Here is a 16,978-nt window from a genome sequence, read left to right as displayed (position 1 = left end):
TGCCACTAGCATCCCCTCTTTCTGTAGACCTCCAGAGGTGTAAACCCCCCACCCATTTCTAGCACCTGAGCTAAATGGTATGCATTGCTCCCGGGTTGTGACCCAGGTTGTATCTGAACTGTCTTGAGGGCAGGGATTAACCCGTGTTGACTGGCTTGGTTTGACTTGACAAAAGAAGGGTTGAACATGGGTCAGATAACTCTGGTCCGACCCTGGTCATTGATGTGAAAGGGGTATTAGAGATGCCTGTGGTCACCGTCAAAGGCCCACTGATGACATCACCCTGCTGTAAAAGGTCTACGTGGTGAAACAGGAAGCATTTTTTAACGTTACTAGTTCCACCTGTGCTTTTCTTGCTATAACAAGCCAAAATATGCTGTGTTTTTGTTGTCCACTACTTGTAATTGCATCATATCTCAGATGAATAATGTAGATATTTGAGCCAGTAACAGTGCAGGCTCCTGGTGTGTGTGTAGGTCTAATATTAGACCAGGTGCAAGACTCCACTGGGACTTGGGTGGCTTCATTAAACATAGTGGGAGGCCACTCTGGATAGCTCATGCTCATTGACGTGGTAAGCAAAGAGTGCTGTGGGTTGCCTGGCAATAATTAAACTGCATTAGTTATAGATGTCTGTGAGGCTCTAACAATATGACAACATATTTGCGCAGTACAAAGGCTCATTTAAAATGCAAAGATTTATGCATTGTCTTTAATATGTTTAACCGGCTGAACTGTCCTTGTGAAAAAGTCTCCAGTATGAACTCTCATGGGTCCTGACTAACTTGGCCTCCTCTCTAAATGATTAACCCACTGAGGCCTTGTCTGTAGGGTTTGTGGCTCTGTTACCCCCAGCAGATTTTCAGTTATTTTGGAAACTCCCAACTCTCCACGGTCTTCTTCTCACCACTGATGTGTTGACTTTCCCCTCTCGGAGTGGTCAAACACTTGTGACGGACGGCTTATTGATCCGTGGACGTGGACATTCCTTCCCCTGTCTGGAGACGAGAAGCTTTGTTTGAGCAAATCAGAGAAGGGACAGAGGGAGGGATGGAGACAAAGACCCTGCTGCGTGTTTAGACTCAGAGCACGGTGAGGATCTCAGACTGGCCTCAGAGCTTGTGGGTGCTGCATCGAGATCTGAATCTAAAGAATTTGACCAAATCTAGATTAAATCTGGATTTAAAATTCAACAGGAAGAAGATGGAGCAGTAATGGAAGGATTTAAAGAGGCGTTCACACAGTGAAGCTTAGGTTTTCAATATGGATACCTTAAGAAAGAACAAAAATCCATGGGTGCTTTATGAGACAGAAGTGCCACACAGCAGGTTTTGGTGAGTTTTCTTTGGCTTGTTCTTATTTATCTGATCTTGATAAATATAACTGATCACTGTTAATTAACTCTGTATGACCTGTTACTGCATACCAAAGCCTGTTTGTCAATTTTGCATGTGATATGTAGGCTGTACGTCATAATATTCCTTCATAATATTCATCATATAATTGCTGTCTACTGTGTATATTTTTTAAAGTGACACCAGTTCATATATTTTCACATTTTATCATCTCAAATCTCTTCCTGTCAAATAAAAAAAAAATCACTGTGAAAAAGATCAGCTGGTTTTATCCATCTACCCACGAGTCCATCCTTCCATAACAATACAAAAAGTTATGTCAAGTCTTGTATGACGTTGTACTTTTGGTTCAGAGTCACATATTTTCTCAGACACTGACAAGGATTTCTTCCACCCTTCCAACACAGATTCAACAACTCTTTCAGCCTTTTTAGACTCCTCTTTCAGCAAACTAACACACTTTTATAACTTAATTAGTTTACGGTTCCATTAGCATTGTTGAGAAATGTGTATGATGTAAAGGACCACTCATGCATGTCTTAGCGGACCTGGAAAAGAGCTCACAATGCTGCAGACATGTGACTTATTGTTCCAGCTTGTAGTTTCCCCGAGCAACAGGGCCACACAGGAGCTGCTGGTGTTGAAGAACACTTTGATGTTTTAAACCCCCCAAAACCTAACTTATTCCCCCACCACCTATTCCCCATTTGCAACATTTACCAAGTACAACACATTAAACTGGGAACAGCAGTGTGTTGCGCCAGTGTTGCCACTTGGGAGTGCTGCATTCATTCAAAAGTGAGCCAGACCAGATGTCAGTGACTGGATGGAGTAAATAAACAGTCAAACTTACTAACAAAAACTAAATAAGTAATGCTAAGACATCAGTTTGTCCCAGATTGATCAATCTTTGGCTTCAGTTGGCTTCCATCGTACCTAATTCGTATGTCCTGCATGTTTTGAACCAGCTGTACACCTGCAAACTCAAGAAGTAAGTTGAAAAACTGTCCAATGTACGTGCAAATGAATTAAGATTTCCCTTTAAATGGTCATTTGCTGCAGTGACCCTGCCTGTGGAGTCAGTCCTGCAGAGAAACTGACCCCCGAGCACCTGCAGCTCCTGAGAAATGCATTCACCAGTCCGAAAGCTGGAGCGCAGATGCATGAAAACAGGCCGAAAGGAAGGAGCGGAAGGAACAGAGGAGGAAATGAAGAGCGTGGAATGAAGTTTGAAGAGTTTCGGGAGGTTTTGAGGTCTGTGGTTGGTCCAGATGTTGAAGACACGTGGGTTGAGAGGTTTTTCAGTGAGGTAAGGAGAAATAAAGAGATGTCGTATACTGATAAACAAGAAAAGCCATAGGCTACACACATTACAGGACATTATAAAGCACATCCCTTCAATGTACCAAAACAAAACTTCCAGATGGTGATGCAGAGCCACTGAGTTTTCTAACTGTTTCATATCCAGGTAGATATCAGCTGTACAGGTCAGGTGAAGTGGCAGCAGCTTTGTTCCTACCTGCTTCTGGAGTACACTGAGAGAGAGAGAGCCTCCATCCCCAGAGCAGCTCTCCTGGACTCCCAGCCGCAGATCAGACACTGCTCTCACAACAAGGTAGAAATACACCGGTCAATATCTGGTAAAATGAGAAGGAATGGTGCATTTGCATAGGATGTTTCAATGTTTAAATAGTTAATTTTTGGAAAGACAAACAGATCCCAGCGTAGTTTTGAGTGTGTAGACCTTCTTATATACAGTTTATGGTGGAGAGACAGTTGTGTGAACCTGCTCGGGGACTACAGATGGAAGGTAACTTAGCTGATAACGAAAACTCATCTTATTCTACTTGTATGGAATTAGCTTTAGTTTTAGTTCTTGATCCAGGTGTTGTGTCGAGTACGGTTTCCCGTCGATATATGTTTCCCCCTACCTAAACCTAAACCAACCCTAACTACCGAGGGAGGCGCCATCATTTTAACAGGAGGGAAACACTATTCGACGGGGGAACAGATTTCAACATAACACCAACGTAAACCAAAACGTAACCCCAACCAAGGTCTACTTCTGCCCCTTTGTAGCCTTTGTTTTCTCTATTCATTGTCCCCAGGTTCGATATTTGACCTGATATTTAACAAATGTGAATAATATTGATGTATAAGTATGCAACTTATAACACATCAGTTTTTTTTTTTATTGTTCCAAAAGTTGCCTGTAGCATCTGTGTGGGTTGACAGTTTTCCAACTTTTCTACACTGTCCTTCTGCATATTTATTTCTAAAAGTAATACTTGTATTACTCCCAATAACCTTTTTTTTTATATACTGTATATTATACTGATTCCTCTACAGCGGGAGCCAACAGTGCGTGTGGTTGCAGTCTCCCATCCTCCTCCACTCCGCTATATTAGTGTCAGTAAGGGAGGTCAGATCACTGTCTGGAACAGCAGCCTACACATCCTCAAAACTCTAGGGGTGAGTGACATCATGCTACTACTTTTACATCCACAGGGACGTACAACACACTCACACTAGCTCACAATTTTTATATTTATTCCAGCTTGCTGGAGACCCAACAGAGGAAGTGGCCAACACAAGGAGATTCAGAGGCTGGACCACTGATGCTGTCTCTATGGGCAACGTCCACAAGGTCGCCATAGCAACCGACTGCAGGGACTTGCACTTTGTGAATGTCTCGGGCAGTGTATTCGAGGACGTCCACCTGTTTGGTATACTTGATTGCCAACATGTACTGAATGGCACTAAACTGAGCTGCAGAATTGTTAACTGTTTGTCTCATCATTGCTCCCAGGGTTCCGCAGTGTCCCGACTGCTCTTTGTTACTGGTACGATGTTCAGGTAGGACCACTATTCCTTTGATGCAAATTCACTCTGAAAGCAATAAACTTATCACTTGAATCTATGTGGTTTTTCCCTCCAAGTGTCCAGAGCGACCCTCTCTGTTGATACTGGGGGATGAAAAAGGAGGAGTCCACCTCATGTGGTTCCTGGATCCATCTAAAGGTCTTTTCAAGAATCCCTCCAAGGCAGAGAACGGCCCACAGAGGATCTTTTTCCCAGTAAGATTGACACCAGTAGCAACCAGTGTAGCAGTCAGCAATGACAACCACTTTTTTGATTACACTCCAATTTTACCAACAAGCATTTATTGTGTTATCCATCGTGACAACAGGACCTCGCTGAACACAGCAAAACGGTGTCCTACCGTCACATTCCCAACATCCACCAGGAACCGATCAACAGAGTGATGTTTGAGCCCGGCACCAACGTCGTCATGACATCATCAGAAAGTGACACCACCTCTGTGGTCTTTATGAGTGTGACACTGAAGCAGGAGCCTTACATTTGGAAATTTAAGCAGGTAACGGACTTCACAGTGTGGTGTAGCCTGATCTGATGTTTAATAGTAGGTTATTATGTGTTAAGTGTTATGTATTCTCATTAGTAAATATAACTGTGGCCTCAAAATCACAACATATTATTGTGGTTAGTACTCATTAATATCAAGTATGTTTTTATGCATCAGATGTATATTTCCAGAGAAAATGAAAAAGGGCAATGACTTTTGTCGTTATCCACTTTTGATGTGGATTAAGGTCAGATGGAGGTCGCAGTACTCTGGTCTGGGTGACCCTGACCTAACTGGGTGAAATCAACTTGTCCTTATGTGGCAAATGCAAATAGTACTGAACTCATTCTGTGAATTATCCCCAGCCAGTTTTATCTTGAAGAACAAATATGAGATGTGAGTTAAATTGACTCCTGCCCAGCATGCAGAGACAGACAGCGCCACTGACTGTGGAGAGGAGAAGTAACGCTGTTGCATAAAGCATTATTAAACTGGGTGGTGATGCTTCCTGCTATTCACAATGGCTTTTTTTGAACGAGCACACTCATTTTATACTCCAATTAACTGTCTGGACATTTTAACAATGAAGCCACCCTTATAAAAGTCCCCAGTTCAAGTCACCAGCTGACTTGGTTTGTATTATTAGAAGTGAGAACTCTTTTCTGTATACCATTGTGGTCTTTTTGTCTCACTACAGGGAGCTAAATGTTTTGACTACAGTGCGTCTCTGCAGCTGATCGTCACAGGAAGTTGTGACCGAGCAGTCAGACTGTGGACTCGATATGTGACCACGAGTCCCGTAGCTACGCTGCTGGGTCACCGCGCCACTGTGTTGGATGTTGCAATCTACCAACCTGTCGGGCAGATCTTCAGCTACTCCAGAGATGCTGTGAGTCATTAGAAACGAAGTCTACAATATTATTTAAATTGACATTGCTTATTGTTTATCATATAAAATCATATTTGGTATTTTTTTGTGAAGCATGACATATCATAACAGAGCTTGAAACACCTCGATGGAAGTCCTGCCTTTTCTTCTGTAACGTGGTGATGTCACTAAGTAACACTTTTGCATAACGGCTAGTTTGGCACACCTTCAAACAAAGCTAGTTAGAGCGGAGCTGGAGTGGAGTCCAAAGAGTTTGGTTCGGTTGATCAATCACAACAGAGTGGGCCAGCTGACCAATCAGAGCAGACTGGATTTTTTGGGAGGGGGTGGAGCTAAAACAGAGCGTTTCAGACAAAGGGTGAATCGAGGTGCTGCAGCACAGCTGGTATGAGAAAAGTAAAGTGTTTTTTGAACATTAAAGCATGTAAACATGTTCTAGTAGAAACCCAAAATACAAGTATGCACCTGAAAATGAGCTTAATAGGTCACCTTTAATGATTTGTTCCTTTGTTAGGAGCTGAGGGTTTGGGACATTTCCAGCCATCACTGTCTGAAAACCGTTGGCCTGCAGTTCCCCTGCCAGCAGCCAGGTCGAATCCCAGAACATGGCAACTTCCCCTTCCTGTTGCTGAGCCCTCCTCTTCCTGAGCAGACACAGTCTCATCTAGTGGTGGGATGCAAAGATTACCTGGCACTGCTCAACCTGGCTGAAACGAGAAGAGGAGGAGGCGGGTGGTTGACAGATGAAGGACCAAACATTCACAGTGGTCCTGCCCTCTCCTGTGCTCTGTACAGCTCCACTCTGAGACAGGTGGCAACCGGACATACAGACTCATCTGTGTCTCTGTGGGACGTAGAGACGGGGAGGAGGCGGCTTCAGATCTTAAACGCTCATGGAGAAGAAGAGCTCACCTGCATGGCACTAGACTCCTCCCACAGAAGACTGATCACTGGGGCCCGCAACGGCACTATAAAGGTTTAATACCACATCTTCTCACTATCAGTTTGTACAAAAATACTGTGAATTTGACACAATTGGTGCACCAGAAATTGCTGCACATATTTCAAGTTTAAAAAAAGAGTATGTTAATGAGAAGACCACTCCCCCGATCAGGTGTGGAACTTACTAAACGGCCTCAACTTGCACAAACTGGAGCCCGTCACCAACTCTGAGGTCACCGGGTTGACCTGTCTCCGTGACAACCAGCTGCTGTCCGTTGGGTGGAGCCAACGGATCGCTCAGTACGACATCGCAGCTGCCAAGGTAAAATTATAGGTGCTTTAAATTGATAATCCACAGCAGTTTCACACAAACTAACTAAACACCAGGCTGAAAAGCGATGTCTCACTGCCCTCTCTGTGTGCTCTGTTGCACCTGTAAAAATGTGCAGGGATGTCACAAAGTCCTAGAGTACACCTGTGTATCACTGCAACAAATAATAATAATAATAACTTTATATATAGAGTACTTTTCATACAAGAGATAAAATAAAAATGCAACACATTCAAACAAGGGCAGATGTGCAATACAATTGGACAATAAGAGGACAGTAGATGCTAAAATATATAAGTGAAAAAGTAAAAATAGAATTGGTAAAACAAATAAAATAAAATATATATTAATAAGTCAAATTAACTAGGTTTTCAGCTGTCGTTTAAAAATGTTCACAGGTAATAAAAGTTTGCAAAGCCCTTTTTTTGGAAACAGAAGAATTTGAAACTCACATTGTTTATATATATATATATATATATATTATTACTTGCTAGCAGTCTTCTTCCTTGTTTTTTGTTTTGGTGCATTGCTGCAGGGTACCTCACACATCAAACTTGAAGTAGAGAGGAGAACATTCAGTTCGAGTTGGACAGAGAAAACAACACAAACAAAATAAAACAAAAATGCAGGAGACATTCTTAAATTTTTTGTGCACGTCTGGTGGGTCTTTTCAGGGGAGAATACTCGGCATGTTTCTATAATTGTTTTTGGAAAAATAGAAGAATAACTGCAGGACAGACGGACAGAAGCTGACCAAAAATCCTAAATATATCAAGATGTACCTACACATCAAGATGTCTTAGCTTTCGCACTTGTGCTCATCCACAAGTTCTTCCCCAGATGCTAAGTGCTGGATGATGAGTCCCACACAAACAGCTGTCACCATAGCGACTAATCTGGTACAGACTTAAAACGCTGTGTTTTTTTCTTAAGAGTGCTGACAACAGTTTGAGCTTAAGTCGTTTAGCTCAGCCTCAGAAAAATATATTTCCTGCCATAGTAGCACCAAATATATTTGATTAAATCCAATAAATACATTGTTAAATCTGTCTCTTACTGTATGTCTTTTTATTGCTAGTAAAAGAAAATGTCTAGAACGTTTCAGAGCATATAAAAAGCTTCACCACATCCTCCTACACGTTTATACACGCTGACGCTCTGGTCTCAAAGAAATAAAGATTAAAGCATAGCCAGTGTATAAACACCAGTATGAACTGCAATGTGAGACAAAAGTCTGGGCGTGCGCTTTTTCACACCTCAGATTCTTGTGTTACATTTTTACCTCTCAACCTTTTACTACCATCTGCTCTGCGGTTAGATTCACCCCTCGACTACAGTAGTAACATTCAGTCTTCATGCTTCTCCAGCAAATCAAATCCTGTTTTCCCCCCACTCATGATGTTTCTCCTTGTAAAGCCCCCCTGTGTCAGCAGAGCCAGGTTCTGGTGAAAATATTTTAAGGCAGGACTGTTTCTTTTTACGAGTAAATGATATCAGCGAATGACGTACATTACATCTACACAAGCACCTGGTGAGATCAAAGACATCTGCAGTATTCCTCTGACGTCCACCATGCTGAGCTTCGAGATCCATTTTAAAGAGCTGATCTCAACCATGTAGCCCAGAGGTGTAAACAAAATCAGTAAACCAGAGAAGGAAATAGCACTGCTATCCACAAGGCAACACAAACAATTACATGTTATTTCAGACCATTTGTAAACTGTCACACAGTGGGGAAAGTGACAATTTCAGCCAACAAGCTCTTCGCACACAGTGGAGCCTGAAGACAACATGGTACCGTGTGCACAAAGCTGTTAATACTGCTGATTTTCAACATCAATACTACATACAAATGTTTCCTTAATTCTGATTTTTCAAATCTGTGTATATACCGAACACATAGGATTTGTACATAAGAGCAGACATGTCGTGGAAGTCCAGCGGTGTCCACAAATCCGACATCTTGGCGGTGTGTCAGTGCTCTGCTCTGGGGGTCGTCGCCACGGCGAGCCACGACGGAGAGGTCATCATCTGGAGGTTGGAGACCCAGGGACCGGTGCTCCACCTTCAGAGACCGACACAGAGAGGGTGAGAGAACGCAGGCGTGAAGGAAAGATGCACAAGTCCAGGCAGTGGTGGAAAGTAACTGATTACATTTACTCAAGTACTGCACTTAAGTACATGTTTGAGGTACTTTAGTTGAGTATTTCCATTTTATGCTACTTTATACACCTACTCCACTACATTTCAGAGGAAAATATTGCATTAAAAAACATAATACGCTTATAAGATACAATGCATTGTTAAAGATTAAACCAGTGGTTCCCAAACTTTGGGGTTTTTGACTCCTTATTAACATATTTGTGTCCAAAGACTATATTTAGTATGATAAGGAAAAAATGGCACAACATTTGATCTGATTGGTCAAAAGTCTTGAAATTTGGTACGGACATACATTGGGCAAGTATCTAACAGTACAACGCTGAAATTTTTAGATCACATGAAAAAATCACACTTTTATTAATTGTCAAAATCATGGATTTTTGAATGAGGAAAAACACTAACATTGAATTTATTAAATTTCTTTCATATTAAATATTTTCCTACACTGCATATGTGTGCATATCTTTGATAGTCAGCTTGGTATGAGTTTATAGATATACTAAAATATACCAAATACTTGATTGTGCTCCTTGTGGTTTCAGAGATACAGCCATTTTATTATCATACTACTGTATACTGTATATAGTATTTGGACATACTGTTTTTTCCTAAAATATAATGGAGTCTATTGTAAAAAACAGTAGTCCCATGTGCCCAAATACTAGATATAGTATGATAAGAAAAATTTACTTTTCAGCCAAACAGTTTGACAGATTTTGAAAATGTCTTCACATTTGAGCTTCAAATTTGAACACTTCCACTCAAGGAAATAAAGGTTTCAGTTGCGGGCACAAATGGGTGTCTAGTTAGGGCCCTTTGTCACATTCAAGAGGTAAAATTATCCAATTATTCCCCATAAAAGAAGCAAAGATTTGAGAAAAGGCGAAATAACAAATACAAATTTCTGTAGTTTGTTTTTTCTTCTTTCCTATCCCATTAATTATCTCCCAACCCCGCAATCACAAACACTAGCTCTAGTCTGGTGGTAAACCACTTTTTTTGGTAAGAGTTCTGCATCTTTACTGGGTGGCATCCATTTGTTGTGGCCTGTTTGTTTTTGTCCTGTTTGTGTGCATCTAGAGCGGTGCCCCCTGTGGATGACCTCTTGTTCCTGCAGCACCGGGCCAGCAACAGAAAGCTGAGAAACAGAGGTGTCCTGGTCTCATCGCAGGCTGGCTGCCTCTGCTTTTGGAGCGTCACTGGACAGACGCACACCTATGGTGAGTGGGGAAGAGAGAGGGTGGATGCATTCAGAAGAACTGGATGCAGAAGTAAAAAGACAGGAATTTAGATTAAAACTCCCACAGTACGAGGGAGGTGGAAGCACCAAACTGCATAAGCAATTGACAAACAGCTGTCCGTTTTAATGATCCTCCCGTAAGATGGATTTACAAACAGCCAGAGCGGTGACAGTCGGGCTGAACTGTCGACTTGGCCTCCCGCCTTTACCATTCCTGGCAGCCCACAAGTATGTCCCTTTCCAGATCCCATCTGTGTTTAGTGGTGTGGCATTCACGCACTGTGACCGCTGCATATGTGTACGAGCATGCATTAGTGTATGAGTGAGCCAGTGTGCATTTATGCATGGGTCTGCATAGGAAGAGGAATCTGAGAGTGTGACATAATAGGGAGATGTGTGACATAACATTTAAGGGTAGCAATTTGTCTCAGAAGTACATTTCTCATTTAAGTCAAAACAGTATTCTTGAAAGTGGCACAAAATCTGACTAGATTTACTTGCATGCAACTTTCTCCCTGTAGACCTTTGGAATATATAATAGATAGCGCCATGAAACTTCCCCAGTTGATTACTTACATTAAGGCAATTCTTTTTTGTATTGCAAGTTTTCTAAAAATGCATGTTTAAATATGCAAATGAGGCATTATCTAATAAAATATGTGCTAAACAGAAATGCCAGGTTCAAAATTCTTGTTTCATTTTGTTGACTTATTAGACATTGAAGTTGAAGAGGAACGTTGGGATATCTCTTTGTATCACTCCATAAATCAGAAAATACTGTCAACAGCCATAAAGAAAACCAATTTTCACCATGTTTTTAGCAATAATACATCACATAAATCAGGCTATGAATGATTTATGGACAAACCCTTCTGTAAAAAACCTTCAGAATATAGATGGGAATGAAACAAATGTAAGTGCCTCAGAAGTGGAGATATATGGCCCGCAGTCTGAGAAAAAACTACTTTTGAGAAAACGACCTTCAAAGATATGGATGGTAAAATTCCATACGTTTTGCAAGACACTACAGGTGAATAGATATCACCATGAACCAGTTAATGTCTTACATTAAGACCATTATTTTTTGTATTACAATTTTCTGAAATTGTATGTTTAAAATTTGCAATTGAGGCATTATCTAATGCTAACTTTTGGTGAATTTAGGATAAATCTACAGACGCAAATAGACAAAGTAGTAAAATAAACACCTAAATGTGTATTTTGGGTGTTTTCTTTCCACTAGTCTGAAAGAAGACATGTTATAGAAGCAAAATAGCCCAAAAACTCAAAATTGACCACAATGTTTTCGCCTTAATTTAGATTTCACTTGTTTTTTTTATGTTTGCAAAATTTTGTGCGAATCAGTTTTTTCCTTCTGGTTCCAGGCCAGTTCTATGCTCCAGAGCAGCCAGGTGAGCGTGTGCTGAGCTTGACCTCAGATCAGCCTCAAAACAACATCCTGGTCTCTGGAGACACAACAGGCCGGGTTCAGATCTGGGACATCTGTCACTACGCGCTGGACATCCAACACGAGGTGAGTGTGTGTCTTTGAGTGTGTGAGCTGCTGCTGTGAATGAATAAAAGATGTGAAGAAGTGTGTACTGTACTGTATATCCCAACGTACCTGAGGTGTTCTTTTTCCACACAGCCAGTGTGTGAGCGGCCTCCTCTGCTGCAGAGCTGGAGAGCTCATGAGAGAGCATTAGTAAGTGTGGACGTCCTCGAGGTGGCCGACGGGTTGTTCGTCCTCACAGCCTCGGCCGACGGCTCTGCTGGACTGTGGACAAAGGACGGAGATCATGTGGGTTCATTCGGTCAGGAAGTGATGTGGAATATCAGTGAGCCAGCTACGTACCAGAGGTGAGACTCATGAGCTTGTCTTTGTTACACTTGTATATCTCATGACCAAATTATATTTAAATACATGACACAAAATCTAGTAGGAAAAAAACAACATGCCAAAAGTTGAACAAAAATTCAATGGTGGCTTACTTTTCCTAATTTGCTGAACCCACTCGACTCTGTGTGTCACTCAGTGTGCTAACTCTTCCATGGTTGAGGCCATAAATGCTAAAAATGACTGCACACATGCATATTGGATCATACAGTCCAAATTTTGAGGATGACGTGTGTAAACATGGCAGCCTTTTTTGGGGGATTTTATCATTAAATTCTGCCAAAACATAGTGAGTACAGGAGATGTCCAAACGAGAAACACTGAATGGTTTGTGCTGAATTTAATATAGATTTGGAATATGTCATGGTTGAGTGCTTCCTCCAAAAGAAACTTCCCTCGCTGTTTCCACGGAGTCTTTAATAGAAACTTCGGTTTGGTTAAAGGTCATAAACTCTGGCTTGGCCCAGGCCTTTGCTGTGTGCTTGACTGTATTTCTGGACACTCTGAAATAATTGAATTTAAGAGAGACGAAAGAGTGAAGTGAAAGAGAGTCAGCACATGCGTGTATACATGTGAAAGAAAAAGTTTGTGGTCTAAAAGTCAATCATGTTTGCGTCGACTTCTCTAACCTGCCACTGCCTCCATGGCCTCTGATTGGTCGACCAGCCACAGAGTGCTGGACAACATTTCAATGTCTCTGCTGTAGCTCTTTCATAAGTGTTGTATAACTCATATTTAATTGGGAAGAAAACGAGCAGGAGTAGAGAGACACTACCTGTTAACTGTATTTTATGTAGTATTAATATCTGTGGATGAGTTGTGGTTGTGCCTTTTGAGTAAGGTGAGAGAGTTTTGAAGCAGAAGTGTTGCTGGAGTTTACTATCTCTACACCTCAGAGCACTAGAGTCCATGTTTCTGTACATTCAGGTGAATAGCTTCAGGACTTAACAGCAGTATAACACCAGTATTACTATGTCTACACCTCAGGGCACTTTAGTCCATGTTTCTGTACATTCAGGTCTCTGAATAGCTTCAGGACTTAACGGCAGTATTCCTAATTACACTTCATGTTTACTCCCCCTGATCTTTACCTCACTATTGGTTTACCAAACGAAGCAAGGTCAACAGTGGCATCACATTAAGTAAACATTTCTATTACATGTGTTATATTGTTATATTACATTAGTATTGTATTACATGTTTATTATTGTATTATAGTACATGCAGTGGTGGAAGTACTCAGATATTGTACTTCAGTAAAAGTAGCAATACTACCATGTAGAAATACTCTGTTACAAGTAAGGGTCCTGCATTCAAAATCCTTCTTAAGTAAAAGTGCAAAAATATTAGCATATTAATATACAAAAAGTACCAAACAAAAGTACACATTATGCAGAATAATGTATATTATTGGATTATACTTATTGATGCACTAATGTGTCAATTAACATTAATGTGTCTCCTGTTGGAATAAAATAATTGTTGATTATTTAACCGCAAAGTAGTAATGTGTTTTTGATACCTTCACTATTTGCATTAAATCATACTGGGATGTTTGATGAAATTGATTGGATGTGACACAGCCCTACCTAGAAAAATTTCCACCAGCCGCCACTGCCTATAAGCCAAGTATACTTAGACTTTTCTGTATACTTGCCAGTATAAGCCAAGTATACTTAGACTTTTCTGTATACTTGTCAGTATAAGCCAAGTATACTTAGACTTTTCTGTATACTTGTCAGTACAAGCCAAGTATACTTAGACTTTTCTGTATACTTGTCAGTATAAGCCAAGTATACTTAGACGTTTCTGTATACTTGTCAGTATAAGCCAAGTATACCTAGACTTTTCTGTATACTTGTCAATATGAGTTAAGTATACTTATGTATACTTTTGTTAAGTATATCTCTGATAAGTACAAAAAAGTAAACTGAAAGTACACTCTCTTATTCCAAGTTTAAAAGGAGTAGCACACTTAAATAAACATATTTTTGTTAAGGGACACCAAAACCGAGATGTAAACCAAGATGGTGAACATGGTAAACATTGTACCTGCTCAACATCAGCATGTTAGCATTGTCATTGTGAGCATGTTAGCGTCCTGACATTAGCATTAATCTCAAAGCACTGCGCCCGAGCCTCACAGAGCCTCGAGCATGGCCGTTTTGCCTTGTTTTGGCAATGCATCGTGCAGTTTTTAGCCAAGCAGTAAACACTGCATACTACCACATGTTTTAATAATGCATTAGCAAGTGTAAACATCCCAAATTTGCATCAAAGAATTCCACATATGCATGATTGCACAAGATGTTGTCTTCAACAGAGAGGCTGCCAAGCATTCCCTTTTAAACTCTTCATTTTGCCACAAAAGTCTTGAACCATTCAGATGTCTTTTAAACAGCTAATGAAATTTCAATTTTCAGTAAAAAAAAAAAAAAAGTCAGTTTTAATTTACTCAAGAAAGCAGTCCTAAAAGGCACACGCACAGAAGGAGCACACAGAGTACTCCAGTGGAGGCCAGCTACACCACAGAAATGGAGACAGTTCTAAGAGTTCTGGTTTAAATCAAATCTAACAACAAACACTCGCACAGATATCAGACTCTGTGACAAAGTGTAATCCAGCAGACGGATCGCTGATCCTGTCTAGTTCAGTGACATGAACAAAATTGTGAAACCTGTCTAATCTAAAGTAAACAGCTTTTGTGTTTGCTCAATTCAATTCCCTTCAGAAAAAAAGCAATATCTTTTTGGTTCTGACATCCATACTGTAGGAAGACACAAAAGAAACTGACAGAAGACACAAAGGAGGAGAGGACTGAAGGTGACGACCCGGGGCTCAGCGAGGTCAAAGGTCAAGTACCTGGTCCCGCCAACAGGGGTCAAACTTCACAGGAGGAATGCTGTTCTGAAGGTAATCCTTCAGTGCAAACAGGTGTTTTAAGGTGCTGTCAACACACACACACACACACACACATAAATGTCCTTTCCCTGACCCAGGCCATCTCCAATCACTTTTGGCAGTGCACTGGGAATGTCCTTTCCAGTAATTACCACTTTCGTTAGAATCCCTCTACACGTGTGTGTAGCTGCTGCTGCAGAAAAGGGTTTAAAGGTACAGGCCAGGACGGCCTTCAAAGGTAATTAAACCTGATACTCTGATTAAATCATGTCCAATTTCACCACATTATGAAGAGAAGAGTCAGAGCATTCCTCACATTCTCCTGCTCTGAAGTCTGGAGCTCAGCTCGGGAACATTTGGGCAATGTTCTGCTCCAGAGACACAAGCCAGATTATAAAAAAAAAAAAATTAAAGTGCACAAATGCTCAAGGTTTGTGTGTGTGTGTCTTTCCTAAACTTTCCTTTCACTGTCCTCCCGTTACCCAGAACTTGCCAAAATAAGCGATTAGCTGTGCTTTCTCTGCAGCCACACCCAGGCAGACCCAGTTATGTACACACGCTCACATTAACTAATGTCGTCTCCTGTCATCCATTTTAGCTTCACCCGCCAGCCCAGCAGAGAACGTCCACGAGCAACCTCAGCAACCTCAGCAACCCATGGTAACCTGCAAACACACAATCAGCAGCTGTTGAGTGTAAACACTTGTCATTCTCATCTCAATTATGTTCTTTCCGTCCCTCCATGCATGCTCATCCATCCATCATCTGTGTGTGTCAGTATCTGTGTGAGGACTTGTGTAACAACAGGAGGCATCGGTTTGAAGACATCCACCACAGCAATCACTGCTGATTGGCTGTTTTCGCACCATCAGACTCTGGTCCTGCAGGTGACTTTCACACTGATTACTGGGGCCTTTCCCTTCTCTCCTCCTCCAGGTTGCTTGATAAATTCCTCATCTTTAAGTTTTGTTGGTGTCCAGTGACTGTAATAACAATTAAGTCATCCATTTCTAACAATTTCATTGCACTTCTGTTGTTCAAAAAGAATTCCCAAAATTGCGCAATTTAACTAATCAAACTTAAATTGTTTGACATTTTGGGAAATGTGCTCATTTGCTTTCTTGCCAACATTTGGATGAGAGGATCTTGTGTTTTTACAGTTAATATGAAGCTACAGCCTGCAGCCAATTAGCTTAGCACAAAGATTGGAAGTGGAAATCATCCCCTACTTGTTTAATTTGTAAAAAAAAAAAAATGGGGTTATGTGCCAGACTACTGCATTTATCGTCTTCTCATCACTGTGAAATTTCTAGGCAAACAGCGTAGACACCCGAGGTGCTGCTTAGTAGGAATTGTTGGACAGAGCCAGGCTAGCTCAGCGTTACACCCCCTCATGTGTAAACACAGGTAACAAGACAACACGACAATCAGAGAAGGCCAAGGAGTCAAAGTTGAAGTGGAAAAGAAAAAAGGGTGGTTTATTTTCTGCTCAATACAACACTTCAAAATATCACAAAGGTTCTCAAAAATGTAGGGGAGGATGGAACATGGTGGTTATACCAAACAAACAGAAATTAAGAAAAACAAAACTAGGCCTAACTAATTCCTACCTCATAAAACAAAACCACAAAAAGAAGACCTAACTAACTGATCAAAAAATGAATATAACCGTGGCACCAAGCAATAACCTAGTGTTTCTAGACAAAAAAATAACTACACGAGTGAAAAGTGTACCCCAGCTTACCTATAGTCCTCCACCTCCCACTACAGACCTTTTTCTAATATCTTTAACAAGTTTTTTCTCAAACAATGCAGCACAACTAAGGCAGGCTAAGAGCAAGGCACAAACAAAAGAGAGTGAACTCTGAAGGCGGGCGCCTTTTATTGAAAACC

The 16,978-nt window shown here is 41.0% G+C and overlaps 1 protein-coding gene and 1 long non-coding RNA gene across 4 annotated transcripts in view; one reads left to right on the top strand and one right to left on the bottom strand.

Annotated features, from left to right (window-relative positions):
• Positions 1-819: 819 nt before the first annotated feature.
• Positions 820-16,978, top strand: part of LOC119479739 (WD repeat-containing protein 49) — an 18,119-nt gene continuing 1,960 nt past the window's right edge. Inside the window, exons 1-19 of one of the 3 annotated variants that reach the window (XM_037755653.1) lie at positions 820-1,092; positions 1,197-1,334; positions 2,418-2,664; positions 2,824-2,970; positions 3,705-3,827; positions 3,913-4,081; positions 4,165-4,211; positions 4,295-4,432; positions 4,546-4,734; positions 5,420-5,611; positions 6,126-6,587; positions 6,726-6,875; positions 8,788-8,972; positions 10,128-10,267; positions 11,673-11,821; positions 11,936-12,147; positions 14,958-15,097; positions 15,684-15,745; positions 15,864-15,972. In XM_037755653.1, the coding sequence (XP_037611581.1) occupies positions 1,264-1,334; positions 2,418-2,664; positions 2,824-2,970; positions 3,705-3,827; positions 3,913-4,081; positions 4,165-4,211; positions 4,295-4,432; positions 4,546-4,734; positions 5,420-5,611; positions 6,126-6,587; positions 6,726-6,875; positions 8,788-8,972; positions 10,128-10,267; positions 11,673-11,821; positions 11,936-12,147; positions 14,958-15,097; positions 15,684-15,745; positions 15,864-15,935 (2,895 nt within the window). In that variant the 5' untranslated portion in view covers positions 820-1,092; positions 1,197-1,263 and the 3' untranslated portion in view covers positions 15,936-15,972. Of the gene's footprint in view, positions 1,335-2,417; positions 2,665-2,823; positions 2,971-3,704; positions 3,828-3,912; positions 4,082-4,164; positions 4,212-4,294; positions 4,433-4,545; positions 4,735-5,419; positions 5,612-6,125; positions 6,588-6,725; positions 6,876-8,787; positions 8,973-10,127; positions 10,268-11,672; positions 11,822-11,935; positions 12,152-14,957; positions 15,098-15,683; positions 15,746-15,863; positions 15,973-16,978 lie in introns of those variants that run through there. The other 2 variants (XM_037755651.1, XM_037755654.1) reach the window with 2 other exon arrangements.
• Positions 9,661-16,978, bottom strand: part of LOC119479741 — a 12,789-nt gene continuing 5,471 nt past the window's right edge. The window contains exons 2-4 of the long non-coding RNA XR_005204747.1: positions 15,650-15,750; positions 11,912-12,064; positions 9,661-10,262 (exon numbers count right to left, since the gene is read on the bottom strand). This is a non-coding gene — a long non-coding RNA (uncharacterized LOC119479741). The remainder of the gene's footprint in view (positions 10,263-11,911; positions 12,065-15,649; positions 15,751-16,978) is intronic.

The sequence above is a fragment of the Sebastes umbrosus genome, chromosome 20, assembly GCF_015220745.1.
Source record: "Sebastes umbrosus isolate fSebUmb1 chromosome 20, fSebUmb1.pri, whole genome shotgun sequence".
Lineage (NCBI taxonomy): Eukaryota > Metazoa > Chordata > Actinopteri > Perciformes > Sebastidae > Sebastes > Sebastes umbrosus.
Note: the sequence above shows the minus strand (reverse complement) of the source record. Positions and strands in the feature narration are given on the sequence as shown.